This window comes from Neovison vison, chromosome 7 (assembly GCF_020171115.1).
Source record: "Neovison vison isolate M4711 chromosome 7, ASM_NN_V1, whole genome shotgun sequence".
NCBI classification, from domain to species: Eukaryota; Metazoa; Chordata; class Mammalia; order Carnivora; family Mustelidae; genus Neogale; species Neogale vison.
Window position 1 is genome coordinate 13,511,319 of NC_058097.1, and position 16,297 is coordinate 13,527,615.

At 41.9% G+C, this 16,297-nt stretch overlaps 1 protein-coding gene across 1 annotated transcript; it reads right to left on the minus strand.

Moving 5' to 3' along the window:
* Positions 1-4,215: 4,215 nt before the first annotated feature.
* Positions 4,216-15,641, minus strand: TAT (tyrosine aminotransferase). Its single transcript, XM_044260388.1, has 12 exons — positions 15,570-15,641; positions 14,717-14,963; positions 14,460-14,564; positions 11,379-11,446; positions 9,658-9,816; positions 9,322-9,460; positions 8,862-8,914; positions 7,719-7,871; positions 6,946-7,074; positions 6,529-6,612; positions 5,883-5,981; positions 4,216-4,982 (listed from the first exon to the last, which is right to left on the minus strand). The coding sequence occupies exons 2-12, from the start codon at positions 14,949-14,951 to the stop codon at positions 4,842-4,844; spliced, it is 1,365 nt and encodes a 454-aa protein (XP_044116323.1). The 5' UTR covers positions 14,952-14,963; positions 15,570-15,641; the 3' UTR covers positions 4,216-4,841.
* Positions 15,642-16,297: the final 656 nt, after the last annotated feature.

Below are 16,297 nucleotides of genomic sequence, written 5' to 3' on the forward strand. Positions count from 1 at the left end.
TTCAATTTTTTAATTTTTTGAGGAACTGCAATGTTTTCCATTGTGGATACATCATTTGACATTCCCACTAAGAGTGAACAACAATTCCAATTTCTTCACATCCTTTCCAGAACTTTTTTTTCTTTTTCTTTCTTTCTCCTTTCCTTCCTTTCCATCCTACCTGCCTTTCTTTTTTCTTTGTAATCATCCTAAAGGACAAGAATATCTCATTGTAGTTTTGTTTTTCTTTTTTCTGATGATTAGTGATGTTGAGCATCTTTTCACCTTTCGTTTCCTTGGTTAGGTTTATTCCCAAGTATTTTATTCTTTTTGATGCTATTGTAAGTGAAATTAGTTTCTTAATGTCCTTTTCAAATTGTTGATGGTATATAGAAACACAACTGATTTTTGTGCATTGATTTTGTATCCTGCAACTTTGCTGAATTCAGTTGTTAGTTCAAGTAGGTTTTTTTCATTTTTGCTTTTTTTAATTTTTTTTTTTAAGATTTTATTTATTTATTTGACAGAGAGAAATCATAGGTAGATGGAGAGGCAGGCAGAGAGAGAGAGAGGGAAGCAGGCTCCCTGCTGAGCAGAGAGCCCGATGCGGGACTCGATCCCAGGACCCTGAGATCATGACCTGAGCCGAAGGCAGCGGCTTAACCCACTGAGCCACCCAGGCGCCCCTTAATTTTAATTTTTAATTGAAGTATGGGTGATATGTTCTAACAGTTTTTTTTCTTCCTAGTAGTTTTCTTGGGGGAATATTTAGGGTTTTCTACCTATAAGATCATGTCATCTAATAATAGACATAATTTTACTGCTTCCTTTCTAATTTGGTTGCCTTTTCTTTTCCTTGCATATTTGCTCTGGCTAGGACTTCCAACATAATGGTGAATAGAACTGTAGAACTGGCCAGAGTGGGAATTCTTGGAAGAGCTTTCAGACTTTCACTATTACGTTAGCTGCAGGATTTTCTAGAGTGGCTTTTATTATGTTGATGTCATGTCCTCCTATTTCTAGCTTGCGTGTTTTTATCATGAAAGAGTGTAGAATCTTGTCAAATGCTTTGTCTGCATCGACAGAGATGCTCGTGTTGTTTTCATATGTTGAACCATTCTTGGATTCCTGGAATAAAGCCCACTTGGTCATGGTGTATACTCCTTTTAATGTGCTGTTCAGTTTGGACTGCTAGTACCACCTTCACCTTCTCTGTATTGTGCCAATTTTAGGATACATGCTGCCAGCGTAAGGACTTCTGTGGCTTTTTAAAATGTGGCATGATGTACTCTGAATTGCATAATGTACTTTACATTTCAGTGCAATTACTGAATTACTCGTTACCAAATGAGTAAATGCCTCAAAGAGCAAGAATTCTTTTCCATGCTTGAAACGCTGATAGAAAATTAGGAGACACTTACTAGTTCATCTCATTGCTTCCTTTGCAGAAATGGCATCACCTCCTACATAATATACTTCAGCTGGAATGTCGGAAAGCGACTGCTTCTTTGGAAGGTGCTCTGTAACAATGCGACCCATAGATATCATCCCGATTTGCAGGTTCTAGGAAACCCCATGAAACTTGCTTACAAAAAATATACCCAAATGGGTTAAAATACTCAGAGTATGAAAGAGATGTGCCGGGAATTCCGTTCTTCTCGAACTACGAAATCAGTAATTCAACCTTTAAGGTGCTTAAAACACAGCCCCTCCCGATGGTAATGTGCGGAGTGTGTGGAGCAGAGCGGTGGACTCACTTTTTTCTGCCTGAGTAGAGATCCGAACAGAAACGCCAGATACTTGGGACCACGAGGGACACAATTCTTTGGAGTCAAGTTTCAGGGACACAACTGTTGTCAGCTAAGAACAGCTACGGGGAATTTCTGCTTCTGTATCACAACTCATCAGACTTGTTGGGATTGGCCCAGAGGGAGGAAAAGAAAAACGTACATTTCACGTATTTAACAGGTGTTTACAATACCTAGGGATGTGTCAACTTCCAGGAAGTCTCCTGCCAAATGTGGCCCAGACAGGGGACAAACGAAGAAGAGAATCTCTCCACAGGGCGCGGGTCCCAGACAGAAGCTGCAGGAGGAAACACTGAAGCCCCCAAACGAGAAAAAGCCAGCGCCAGCTAAAGTCCTCTCAGGTTCTACGCCTGCGCCCTGAGCGACGCTATGGTGCCCGCGATGGCGCATGCTCCCTGCGCTGCACGGCGCCCCGCACGTGCATCGGCGCCTGCGCAGCGAGGGTTTCTCCTCACCTGAATCCACTCCTGCCGGGTTAGGGCGTTGTTGGTTTTTAGGGTGTGGGGTCGGGAGTGTTGTGGGACCAGCTGTGTGGTACTTGCCAGTTACCCAGTAGGCGGTGTTCTGGCCTAGCATGAAAGGTGAATTCACAGACTTTTTTAATGCAGTGTTTTTTGAGACGCTCCGACGCCTCCGTCTCTCCTGCTGGGGCCCTCCGAGAGCGCTCTGGAAAGCTGTTCAGGGGGGAATTTTAATCTTGTTTGGAAGCAGCCCCGCCCAGGACTTCTTTTTATCTAAACATCCAGGAGGTGTCGGGCACCTCAGAAATACCCCTTATTTGTCTTCCATAGGAAGCTGAATTATAAAGTTGGGTAAAATTTGAAGAAAGGGAAGAAGAAAGGAAAACTTAGCGCGCGCGCGCACACACACACACACACACACACACACAAGTTTACCTATACACAGAATAATCTCAAAGAATGGACCAGCAACTGCTAACTGATTACCTCAGGGGACAAGAGACTGGGTGGGTGAAGGACACCGGCAAGAGAAATGTTTTTGGTTTTTTGTTTGTTTGCATCCTCTGAAATTGCTCAGTGTGCATGTATTATTTTTTTTAATGTTTGAGTATTTCCTTGACTCCTCTATCAAAATATAGACACTAAGTTGGAAGTTTAAGACGTCTGAGTAGAAATCAGTAAGCTGGTTAGAATTATATGCACATGTTAAGATAAAACGTCTTATGTAAACCAAGTCTTCCTGTATAGTTCTGGACAGAGATCTTTTGGGGGTTGGGGCCAGGGGGGTATAGGAAAAGAGGAACCGGGTACTTTAGGAAAATTATTAGCATTGGTGGCATACAGGAAACATATCTTTATCATCTCAATTGTTTTATGTTCCCTTTGGATTTGACAAATTTAAAAGGTAAATTCTAGTGGGAACTCACTAAATACGGACTTTTGATGTTTATTTTTGTAAAGGAAATTGAACGGGTGTGACTGGCAGGGTTGAGACCTGAAGTTCCTCTTCTAGATAAGGAAAATTTCTCTTAGTGAGTAATCTCCAGACTGATTATAGTAGACCCCTGCCCCCAACCTTGCAAGATAATTTCATGCTTCCTCCTTTAAGGGAGGTCTTGAGGAAAAAAAACTAGTCAATTGGGCATAAGAGAATTTGAAGGCAAGAGGCCCATAACGAAAGACGTCTCATACCTCTCGTTCCCTGGGTCAATAACCCCTTCAGTTTCATTCATCAGTGAGTGGTTAGTGGATCTAGAGCATAGGAATTCGGCACCAGAGATTGGGAGTCCAAAAAAGTAGGAAGTGGGAAGTCAAAGGTCAGAGGTTTATAATGTTGCTTCTTGGTTTGCCTTGTTTTTAAGTAGGAAGCCAAAAGTTGAACTCCCAAATAAGATGTTTCAGGAATAGTGTTTCTTAAGTAATTCCCAATGTCAGAACATGGACAGAGAAATGAAGCCTAGAATGCATCAATCAGACTCATCAATGAACAGGACCTGGAAATAGGAATTCCCCACAGAGGAGAAGAACCACATCACAAAAGAGCATACTTAGTAAAATTTATTTTTTTAAAAAAAGAAAACAATAATTTATGCTCTTGACAAAATAAAGGATCTTGTCAATATAAATGTTTCTTAGAAAACATATGAAAAGATAATATAATATATATATCAATAAATCAATATTAACCTTACAGAAAAAGCAATGATTCCATAAAAATGATAAGTGAGGATCTTTCTGGCCCTTACACCACAGTATTTTGGGAAGGTCCTATGATTGCTCCTTTTTTTTTTTTTTCATATAGATGTGCCCTCATTTTAAGAAACCCTGATGTACACACATCTAAATTTAGAAAGTTCATTGATTACCTTTAAATCAATAATTCTACTTATTTACGTATGTATGTATGTAATACACTTCATGTGGGGCTGAAACTCATGATCCCAAGATCAGGAGTCACATGCTTTACCGACCAAGCCAGCCAGGTGCCCTGTACAATCAATAATTCTTTTAAAAAATCAACAAGAAAGTTTCTGTAAGGGATCCTTCAAATTAGAAAATTTTCCTACTGTGTTTAAAATGTAATTAACGAAATATATGTGTCTCCAACTTCTTTCGTTTATGGTTCTATTGCATAAAGCAAGGTATACCTGAAGTGAAGCAGTAACAGAGCTGGGCCTCAGACCTGACTGGAAAGAGTGTGCTCTTACTTACAGCATGAGGAAATGTTTGGGGGCACAAATTCTCTCAATCTTTTATTTCTCTCATCATGAGCTTTTTTTTACTTTTCTAGTCTCTACCACTTTCTGGTAAATTTTGCTCACCTAGTACTCTCAGGGAAAAAGGAGGAAGTCATACAGGAGGGGGCAGATTCCTGAATTAGTGAGTCACTCCAGCAGAGCAAAGTGAGAGGAGATTCTGGGATTCGGTGTGTGTACATGGACATAGTTGGGGGGAAAGCAGGAGCAATTCTGAACCCTTGATCTGCTTTTGAGGTCCCTCTACCAGTTAGGGCATCTGATTCCTCTTTAGGAATAGCAACGCCCAGTCCAGCCCTCCCTGGATGGGACACATACTCAAGAGAATGGACTTGGGCCTATTTGTCACACTCCTCCTGGCTCCCTTCAGCACAATGGTAGTGCAGCTCACAAAACTCCTGGATCCGGCTACAGGCCTCCAGCATCATCACTTTGGGGACCGTGATTACCACTCGGAAGAAATTCGGGTACTCGAAGCACTGCAGAAATAAGAGCCTGTTATTTTTGTAGCAATTGAATCTGGTACTGAACCTCCCTAAAATGATCAAGGTCCTAATCAGCAGGAAGCAGTGACGTCATTGACTCAGAGCTGTCGGTTTGCTCAGTTCCACCATGGAAGGTGAAATGAAATGGGATCACTTATGTCAGGGGGTTTTAAAATGGACCCAGGAGGTTATTAAGGAGATGGACTTTAGGCACCTCTTCACTGGTGAATCCATGAACTTTTGAACTGGGCCAAACCACCAATCTTACAAGGACTCAGCCAGAATCCTTCTTGACTCCTTCCTGCAACTTGCTGTAGTAAGAGTCTTTGCTCAGTGATAGCCTTAGTAACAAATTATATTCAGCCCAGATTAGTTTTCTGCCACCAATCAAAATTCTATAAACAATAAATACAAGCATTTCCTTTTGTCTTTAAAAACCCTTGACTTTTGTTCCGGGGGGATGGGGAGGGTGGGGAGTGGAAGGACACTATTTGGATTGCTGTCTAAATCTTTGCTCCCCGAATTCCAATTCTGAGGCACCAAATAAATGTTTTTGTTTTATTTTGGTTCTGCTTCTTTTCTCAGTTGACACCATCATTGAGGTGCTAAGTCTATAACAGTTAATTCGTCTTGAAAGGGACTTGTGAGACAGGCTTGTCTCCCCTCACCTAAAATGTTCCACCACAACTTTTCTCCCCAGTACGGATGGGATAATGATGGAGGAGAAACACATCTTAAAATCGAGGCCATGAGACACATCAGTTTAAATCTTATCAAATGAGAATACACTTTGTTGGGGCAAAAAAAAAAAAATCAGGTTAAAGACCAGCTCAGGGAGAGCTCCTGAGGCTCTAGAAACAGTTGAGAATGTCCTGAGAGAGACGCAGCACTCACCGTTGCTGGGAGGCAGTGGACTGATTGCTCAGCAACTAACCGCTCCGTGAACTCCACATCATTCTCAAATTCTGGGAAATGTTCCATCTCAATTCCAACCTATACCAATAACAGGGAGAGGCAAATTTATCAGAAGGAGGGAAAACAGACCAACTTCCTATGCTAGAAATTAAGGTAGGGACTGCTCTACAAAGTATCTTGGAACTCCACTACTGAAAACTAAGAGTTCTAACACTTATGAGGTCATGGGATTTTTCTTTTTTTTTTTTTTAAAGATTTTATTTATTTATTTGACAGATAGAGATCACAAGTAGGCAGAGAGGCAGGCAGAGAGAGAGAGGAGGAAGCAGGCTCCCTGCCGAGCAGAGAGCCCCATGCGGGACTCGATCCCAGGACCCTGAGATCATGACCTGAGCCGAAGGCAGCGGCTTAACACACTGAGCCACCCAGGCGCCCCTAAGAAATCATTTTAAAGGGTGTTTTGTTGTTGTTGTTGTTGTTTAACACAGGTTAAATCATGTTAGTGGGCAATTCAGAATAAGGAATTCCTAAACTGCCTGGCCTGGAAGCTCAGTTGGTTGTCTCTGTGAGTGCTGCAGACTGGCTTGTTTGCCCTATACCAACTACCCGCCACCCACATACTTACCATGAGGTACATGGCCCCAGAAGGGCGGACTGGCTGGAGTCCTGGGATGGCAGCCAATGCCCCATAGCAAAGATCAGCATTGGACTGTAACAGGAGGCAGGAAGATGTCAAGGGACAAAATTTAAGTGAAAGAAAACCAAGTCATTAAAAGTAGAACCCACACCGAAGGCAAGGAACCTAAGTTTGCTCTCCTGGCATAAAGGGTCAACAAGAAAAAGTCTTATCCCTGGAAGCTTTCAACCAGGAGCTGAGTGAAGTACCAGAAATGAGATGTCAGGTGGCCGGTTACACTGATGCCACCTCCTGATTTGGAAGCCCCGTCATGGAACACTGCTCCAGAAATGAAGTCCCATTATCCCTAATTCCTCTGGTGACTTTCCCTGACTGCCAGAGTGGAAGGTCACAGGCTGCGCTTACCTTCAGGAGGCTCAGGGTGTTGTGGTAGAACTCCTGAGGGGTGCGATGCAGGATGCTTTTCAGAGCTCCCTGGACAATGGTGCAGGGTCCCAGGATCCGCTGACTCAGCTTCACCAGCCCATCTCGGATCTAAAGTGCCCCGGCAAACAGATTATTTAGCCTTCCTCAAGCATTCCAGCTTTGGGGATTCTTGTTCTGACCATTCTTTTCATCAGGCTTTACATCTCTGAAGAAGCGATGGTGCCTAGTGGCATTCTTGGATTAGACCGCTTGGGTTTTAGCCCAGCTCTGTCACATACCTCCTCCACACATCTCCTCTCCTGTATGACTCTGGGCAAATGATACAATGTCTTAGTGCCTCACTTTTCTCAGCCATAAAAGGTAGATGATACTAATCCTGGCCTCACTGGGTTGCTGGGAGGATTAAATTAAGATGATGTATTTTGAACACTGGCACATCGTAAGTCTGCAAATAACACCAGGGATCATTGCCGCTATTGTTTCCTTTTTTGCGGTCTGAAAACTAGAAGCAGATGGAACTTCTTCACAGAGCCAGGTACAGGAAAACTGAGTTTTGGAAAGGAATAACTAGTACTCTCTTTACCAGCATTTTTCCAGGCACTCAGAACTACAGGACCAAGGAGAAAGGAAAAAAAAAAAAAACCCAAAACAGAACAACAACAAAAAAAATCACCTCCTAACCACTATGCGTGCAAAGTAAATATATACATATATACTAAATTAGAAGTACCATTTCACCAAATTGTTCTTACCTCGTTGCCAAAAATGTCTCTTCGGTCATGAATGAGGATCCAACCCAACCTCCAGCCAGGAACCAGCCAGCGCTTGGCCAGACCTCCACAGGACAGGATGGGCACGTTGCTGCTGAGGGTGGCCAGAGGCTCAAATGTGGAATCCGAAAACACCTGAGGAGAGTAGATGCTTGTTAGAGTTGTCTCCTGGCTTACTTTCCTCCAGATCCCATGCCCCCCACCCTTTACTTTGTATAACTAGGGGCGGGGCCTTGGATTCCTGGGCTCATCCTACCCAAAGCATGAATGAGAGCCCAAGAGGCTTCAAAGGAGACTGTCCCAAGATATTTAACCTGGTATCTGGTCTGGATTAAAGGAAGCCTACAATGAGGACACTGATCCCAGCCCAGGAATATGTATATGTATAACTCAATGAAGCTTGCTCTAGGGAATGAATGCCTGTTGGAATTAGAAATCTAAAAGTAAAATTGGGGCCCACAACTGTTTGTCTGAAATTCCTGGGCCCATATTTGTTGCAGAACGCAGAATTTTTTGGATTTTGGAGACGTTATGTAGCACATGTATCATATATTACGTAACACCCCGAAGACGGTCGGAAACCGCACTCCTAATCAAGCAGATTAACATTTCTGTCCCTTTCCCTACATTTTTGACAAATATATAGATCTGTAAGTGAGATACATCAAAAATCTTCAAATATCTTTGTATCAGGTCAAGTCAGGTCTTTCCACCAAATGAATTTCAAAAATCTTCAGATTTTCAGCTTTTTGGACTTTGGAAAATTGGCTAAGGTGTTGTAGATCTATATGTATGCTTTTTTAAAGTGGGGGGAGGAGGAGTAGAGGGAGAGGGAAAGAGACCACCTCAAGCGGACTCCACACCCAATGTGGAGCCTGACAGAGGACTCCATCTCACAAAACTGAGATCACGACTTGAGCTAAAATCAAGAGTCAGATGCTTAACCGACGGAGCTACCCAGACACCCCAATCTATGTATACTTTTAAGAGTGCAGGGATACTGATTTGCTGTACTGAAATGATTAGCAATTATAGAATTACTTCTGGTTATTCTAGATGCTAAAGGTCCCATGAAATAATTTGGAATTGAGATTACTGTAGTGATATATCCTGCCTAAGACTTACCATGTCGCCATAGATCTCATCAGCTAAGATGGGTACACACTGCCTTGCAGCCACTGAAAAGAAGAGAAATGGGCTGAAATCATTTACTGTGAATTGCCTTAGCAATTAATATTCACCTGTACTTGTTTTATTTTGCATTCCATGTTTGTGTGTTTTGTTTTCCTCTTTAAGAACTATATACACTTCTTATACTCTTCGAGGGTACAGAGCCTAAATTTTCCATTTAATCAACTCTTCTTCCCTCTCTTCTGCATAGGGGAATGGTGCAGGGGCAAGTGTTGCCTTCTTCCCCTTGTAGACAAGCCCTACCTTTCCAGTGGCATGTTATTCACTGGGAAACCCCGTGGAGCTCCCCCATTTCCATCCTCAGCTTAGAATGGACTCTTTTCTCAGTCCAGGAAACAGATAAAGGATTCCATACCCATATCTGCTCCTGTCAAATGAAGTCTGATGGACTTACCAGCCAGAATTTTCTGGAGATGACTTCTACTGAACACTGACCCACAGGGGTTTGATGGGTTGTTAACGATGAGACAAGCTGTCTTTTCATCAATTAAAGATTCCAGTTGTTTCAAGTCGATTTCCCAAGACTTCTCTGGCTAGAGAGGAAGAAAGGGTAAGACCAAGATGATTCTGAAAAATTCAGGGGTAATATTCACCTAACACTGTCTTCTAAATAAAATGTGTTTGTGGCCTCCACCACCCATTTCTAGATCTTTCTGTGCTAAGATAATTGTCATATATTATTATGACATAATAATTGAGCACTTGGGTCTAAAATTAAAAAGTTGTTTACCAATAAATTGTAGAGTTTGACCTCAATTCCCATCGATTCAGCCAAAGTCCTGTAGAGAGAGAAACCAGGTCTCGGAACTAGGATGTTTTGTCCTGGGTTGGCCAACACAGCTAAACAAAGTTCAATAGCCTGACTGCAGCCACTAGTCAGAATGACATCCTGAAAAGAAATAAAAGGCTCACTTTGTTAGGAGTTCCAACAGCAATAGAAGAAAAGAGATTATCCAATGGGTGAGTGGCAAGCAAGAATAAACTTACTTTTACAAGTTCTAAGTGAAGTAGTAAAGGACTATACTAAGCCAAAATTAAAAGAAATTAATGTTTATGTATATCCATATCTAAATGTTGAAAATGTTGACCACTTAAAAGACGTAAATTACTTGGGGGCACCTGGGTGGCTCTGTTGTTTAAGCATCTGGCTCTTGATTTCAGCTCAGGTCATGATCTCAGGGTCATGGGATCCAGCCCAAAAGTCAGGCTCCACACTCAGCAGTCTGCTTGAGATTATCTCTTTCCCTCTTCTTCTGCCCTTTCCTGCTCTTTCTCTCTCTCTCTCTAAACTAAATAAATAAATCTTAAAAAAAAAAAAAAGGAAGTAAGTGACTTTAAAAAGGACATAGCAGCTGTGACTCAGAGATTTCTATGAGAGATCATTTTGACCTTGGACTTTTTCACTTGGCTAGTTATTTTGACCAGAAATTTAAAGCCTGACTCTTCTCTGAAATATAGACTGAGGGCACCTCTTATGTTAGGAAATATCAACCACACAGAATAGACAATAGAAGGAGAGGGACATTTAAACTTGGCACAGCCATCAATTTGATATGCCATAGTACCTTGATCTTCCCAAATGAGTGGACTTCAGGTGAATGAGGGAAGTTACAAACTTAAGAAAAGATCCTATTGGTAAAATTTTTAAAAATGTTACTTATTTGGTGTTCATGAATTATTGTTTTTTTTAAAGATTTTATTTATTTATTTGACAGAGAGAGGTCACATGTAGGCAGAGAAGGCAGGCAGAGAGAGAGGAAGGGAAGCAGGCCCCCTGCTGAGCAGATAGCTCGATGCGGAACTCGATCCCAGGACCCTGAGATCATGACCTGAGCCGAAGGCAGTGGCTTAACCCACTGAGCCACCCAGGTGCCCGAATTATTGTTTTTTAATGAACTTTTGTGAAGAATCAAATGTAGGGGGACCTCGGAGTCCTTTGAGACTCCTTAAGACAGGAGACCACATAAGTTGTATGCAACATCATCATCATATTGTAATGACATTAAATTTAATCATGGGTTAAATATAATCATGATTAAATATAGTCATGGCACAGTCAGTTAAGCATCTGCCTTTGGCTCAGTTCATGATCTCAGGGTCCTGGGATCAAGCCCAGCATCAGGCTCCCTGCTCAGCAAGAAGTCTGCTTCTCCCTCTCCCTCTGCCTGCCACTCCCCCTGTTTGTGCTTGCTCGCTCTCTCTCTCTCTCTTTCTCTCTCTTTCTCTTTTTCTCTCAGACAAATAAATAAAGAAAATATTTAAATATATATGTATATAACCATGGATTGGCAGCTTCACTATATGAGAAGTCCTCCAATTGCCAAAGGGAAATTCTCCACATCTTTTCCCCCCTGAAACCCTCATTCCTTGTGGGACAGAAACAAGGAAGAAGATACATATTGTCCAATACTGCAGTAGTGCTTCAGAGCTGATACGTTGTCTAAGACTTACCTTAGCTTCCAGGGGTGCCTCTGGCCGGTGGTAGTAAGAAGCAATCTCCTCCCGACTGGATAAGTAGCCTGAAAGTGTAAAAGGGAGAAGCTGACCACTATGCCTGAGAGCCAAGAGGGCTTCCTGCGACCTTCTGCTCCTGCTTAGAGTACGTGCTATTCAGGTTAGCTCTCAGCCACCACAGAGAAAGGAGATTGACTTTATGTTTTATATAATAAGCTGAAATGTATGGGGGCTCCTGGGTGGCTCAGTCAGTTAAGCATCTGCCTTCGTCTCAGGTCATGATCCCAAAGTCCTGGGACTGAGCACACATCAGCCTTCCTGCTCAGCGGGGAATCTGCTTCTCTCTCTCCCTCTGCCCTGCTCCTGTTCTCTCTCTGTCTCAGTGTCTCTCTCTCTCTCAAATAAATAAATAAAATCTTAAGAAAAAAAAAAGCTCAAATGTATGATTAATAACAAGGAGAACTCTCCAAACCATAAAATACTCTGCACCATCTTGGTTACTGTGATTATGTTTTATTTTTCATAAAAAAAAGAAAGCAGGATTCAGATTATTTCTAAATCCCTTCAAGGCACTATATTTTTTGAAAAGTTATAATCAATGCATTCAATACACTGGGTCCCTTTTAAGTTTTTTAGATCATATGATATACCTATTTGTGGTTTTGCACAATATTTTTCTTTTACATTCTATTCTTGAACAATATTTCCAAATGTTGGCTTACAAACATGAAGTAGAGTTACCATGATATAAATTATCTTTTACAAAATTGCTTTCCATAAAGATTCCACCTCCAATCAGAAAGTCCAGATGCACTATTTCATAATGTTCCACTTAATAAAAATAAAAGTCCTGAAGTTATACAAATCAGCACTTCCTTAAGTATTCATAAGGAAGAGCATTTTCTTATATATACATTATGATCTGTATTTCTTTTGGCATGAAATGTTCATATCCTTTGAATATCTGTCACATGAATAATTGGTTCTGGTTTTTCAGGTTGAATCAGTTCCCTAGTACTTTGGGTATAAAAGTTATAAACTTGTTTTATAATCACATTTTAGTATGGTTTTTTTTTTAGATTTTATTTATTTATTTGACAGAGAGAGAGAGTGATCACAAGTAGGCAGAGAGGCAGGCAGAGAGAGCAGGGAAGCAGGCTCCCTGCTGAGCAGAGAGCCCGATGCGGGACTCGATCCCAGGACCCTGAGATCACGACCTGAGCCAAAGGCAGGGGTTTAACTGACTGAGCCACCCAGGCTCCCCTTTTTTTAAAATTTTTGTTGTATGAAACTTTAAAAAGCGTAAAAAACAAACCTAAAAGTTTTGTCCCTCAGACCTCTCTGAAGTATTTTTAAAATTCTATTTTATGGGGCACCTTGGTGGCTCAGTGGGTTAAAGCCTCTGCCTTCAGCTCAAGTCATGGGATCAAGCCCTGCATTGGGCTCTCTGCTCAGCAAGGAGTCTGCTTCCTTCTCTCTCTGCCTGCCTCTCTGTCTACTTGTGATCTCTCTGTCAAATAAATAAATAAAATCTTTAAAAACAAATAAATAAAATAAAATAAAATTCTATTTTAGTGGGGCACGGGGTTGGCTCAGTCGGTTAAGCCCCTGCCTTTGGCTCAGGTCATGATCCCAGGGCCCTAGGATTGAGCCCCACATCAGGCTGTCTGCTCAGCAAGGAGCCTGCTTCTCTCTGTCCTTCTACCCGCTGCTCCCCTGCTTCTGCTCTCTTTCTGTCAAATAAATAAAAATAAAATCTTTTAAAAAATTCTATTTTAGCATGAAACTGGATTTGTATTCTACATTAGAAATATGTAATTATGGCTTGGCTCTGTGACAACATGGATGGACCCTAGAGGGTATTAGGTCAAGTGAAATAAGGCAGGCTGAGAAAGACAAATTCACTTACATGTCAAATCGAAAAAGCAAACAAATGAACGAACAAACAAACAAAAAACCTAAATCAGACCTATAAATGCAGAGAACGAACTGATGACTGCCAGAGGGAGACGGGCTGGAGGATGGGCAAAAATGGACAAGGGGATCCAGTTATGAAATGAGTAAGTTACGAGGATCAAAGGCACAGCACAGGGAATACAGTCAATGATACTGTAATGCGGTATATGGAGACAGATGGTCGCTACGCTGTGGTGAGCACGGCATGACATACAGAGATGTTGAATCATTAGGTTGAACACCTGAAACTAAGGTAATATTGTATGTCAACTGTATTCAAACAAAAAATAAAAATAATTTTAGAAAAGAATATGTTGCTAGGTGCACATAATAGAGAGATGGGCAACACTGAAATAAAGCCAAAGGAACACTGATTTTATTACAATGCTTGATGGGGAAATGTTTAATAGATGGAGACAGTTAAACATAAATAAGAATAGGAATGGTTAAAATGGGTGAAGAGGTCAACTGTATGGTGATGAACAGTAACCAGACTTGTGATGGTGATCACTTTGTAGTATATAAAGTTATTTTATTATATAGCTGTACATCTGAAACTTATATTTTAAAACCACCTACATAGGAATATTTCTTTCTGTCAGAAAGAACCTTCTCATCTTCAGGAGGAAAACCCCTTCTTTATATTCTAGTTTGTTTTTATCTCTTTCACCGGACGTTTAAAACAGCACTTGAATGTGGTTAGAACTCAAGTTAAAATAATTGTCATATGTATGGAGAAGGGGAAATAAAGCCAAGAAGCTATTTACATATGCATTAAGTAAATTAATTTAGGACCTGGAGGGTTCAGTAAGCAAGCAGCTGCAATGACACCCCAGGCCTTCCTATTAGAATTAGCAATGATACGATAGGAGTTCTGAGAAAGAAGGAAGCTTAGAGAGGAAGGCTCCGCGTGCCAGAGGAAGCGAGGAAAGAAGCTGGACTTTGCTGGCTGTGTTTAAGCATTCTGAGATCGCCTTCCCCAAATCCAAATGACCACTGCATTTTAGCCCTTCCTTGGGAACTATGCATCAAGGAAGCAAGGAGAACCGCTAGAAATTTATTCCTAATAGAAGGGCACTAAAGATTTGGAAGCCACTGGTAAGAGTCTCAAGAGAAGCTTACCAATGGAGGGGGCATAGCCGTTATATTTCCCCGAGTCCAGGGCATCTTTCATGGCTTGGGTAACTTCGGGGTCTGTAGGCAGGTTTCCAAACACAGTAGGGTCACCTTTTCATGGGAGAAAAGAAAGAGCCACCAAGATGTTACTTTTCCATGCCCAGTGCTCAGACTCCCCCTCTACTCCCATCTTCTCCAACCAGCTGTAAGGTTGGCGGTAAGAACAATAGTGATCGCCCCTCACCCAAGAGCCCCCAACTCACCAATCGACAGAGCAATCATGGTTTTGTCTGGATTTGGCTTCACCTTCATGCTGTCCACGATGGCCCGGATGGGATTGAAAGTTTTGTTGGACATGTCTGAAGGCTTCACAGACCATCTGGCCTTCCTGCCTTTCCTTTTTTCTGGTAAGGAGCTTCTCCCACCAATGTTGACATGCATATCCAGAACGGAGGGGAGGCTGCTGTTGCCATTCATCTGAATCACATACGGGTCCATCACTCGTGGAGCCTATGGGAAAAAGGAGGTCCCTGTGACTCTACCAACAGAGCACCATCCTGAGGGGCCATATTTGGACCTACAAATCAGAGTGATTTCATTAAGCATCTCTTTTCAAACTGCCTTCTTTTGCCAAATTTCTCATGCTTTCTTGTGAATGAGGGGAATTTTAAGACCTGCTGAGATAGAAGACAAAGCAAGAACCCACTGTATAACATTAGCAGAGACTGTTCCATTGAATACTTATCTACTGTGAGATTTGCTGTATGCAACCCTAATGCCTGTAAAATTTTAACAGCTCTCGGTGCAACTGAAAGGAAATGACATGAAAACGGTGAAACCGTCAAAGATTATGTGTGCCTCCTTTCCAAGCAAAGCCTACCCAAGAATCTCCCTAATGCTTCAACAGACCACGTCTTGCCCTCTGCAGAGAAGAACCAGGAAAAACAATTCCACGTGGTTAGAAATTTAGCATTAATCTTGTCATCAGTAAAAATAAAGTCCTGTCCCATAAGCATCTTACTGCCCTGTGGAAAAAGAAGTCAATACACCATAGAGGGGAAAAAAAGCTTACATCCCAATTACCACCACCAGATTAGCTGAGGCTTGAGATTTTACCTTCCAGCTAAAGGAGAAACAGTCTCTAAGTAGAGAAACCTGGAAGCTCTCTTAGTGTCCTTCTTTCACAGGGTACAGTGACAACGGCCTCAGGTGCAGTTCTTTACTCCTGAAATAGTCTGCACATATGGGCGTTGGGCCCAGAACTTTTGCGCTATTGGTTAGGGTGAGATCTAGGTGGCCAGCCCTCCCTCCACTCCCCTCCTCATTTCTGAGGCTTCTCACCTCTAACCCTTCCCCCACCCCACCAGCAAATCAGGAGTTTGTCCTCACTTCACACATCTGGAATGCTCTGTGTTAACTCTTTCTGGACACTTTGTGAGACGTCTCAGAGGACTGTCAGAGGATCAGTTATGATTACAGTCGGCAATTTTTATTAAATCTCTTTTGATCCAAAACAACCCAGTAACAAGTTAACAGCACAGAAACGTGTAAGGTAAAAAGTGAGGGTCCTTCCTTGTACCCTGGTCTCTGTATGCTCTATTCTTGCTTCCAGGGGTAGGGAGTGGTAATGATTTGGCCATTTCTATCATTCACCAAGATGGATTCATAGGTAGGTATGCAGATGACAAAATACATAGATACAAGATAGATACACAGATACATAATTTCATAGGTTTTCAAAACACTGAAGGGATCAGGTTTACAATTTGTTCTGCAACCTGTTTCTTTACTTCCTACATCTTGTCTTCCTTTCCTGGTCCAGGAGGTTCTACTTCAAGTCACAA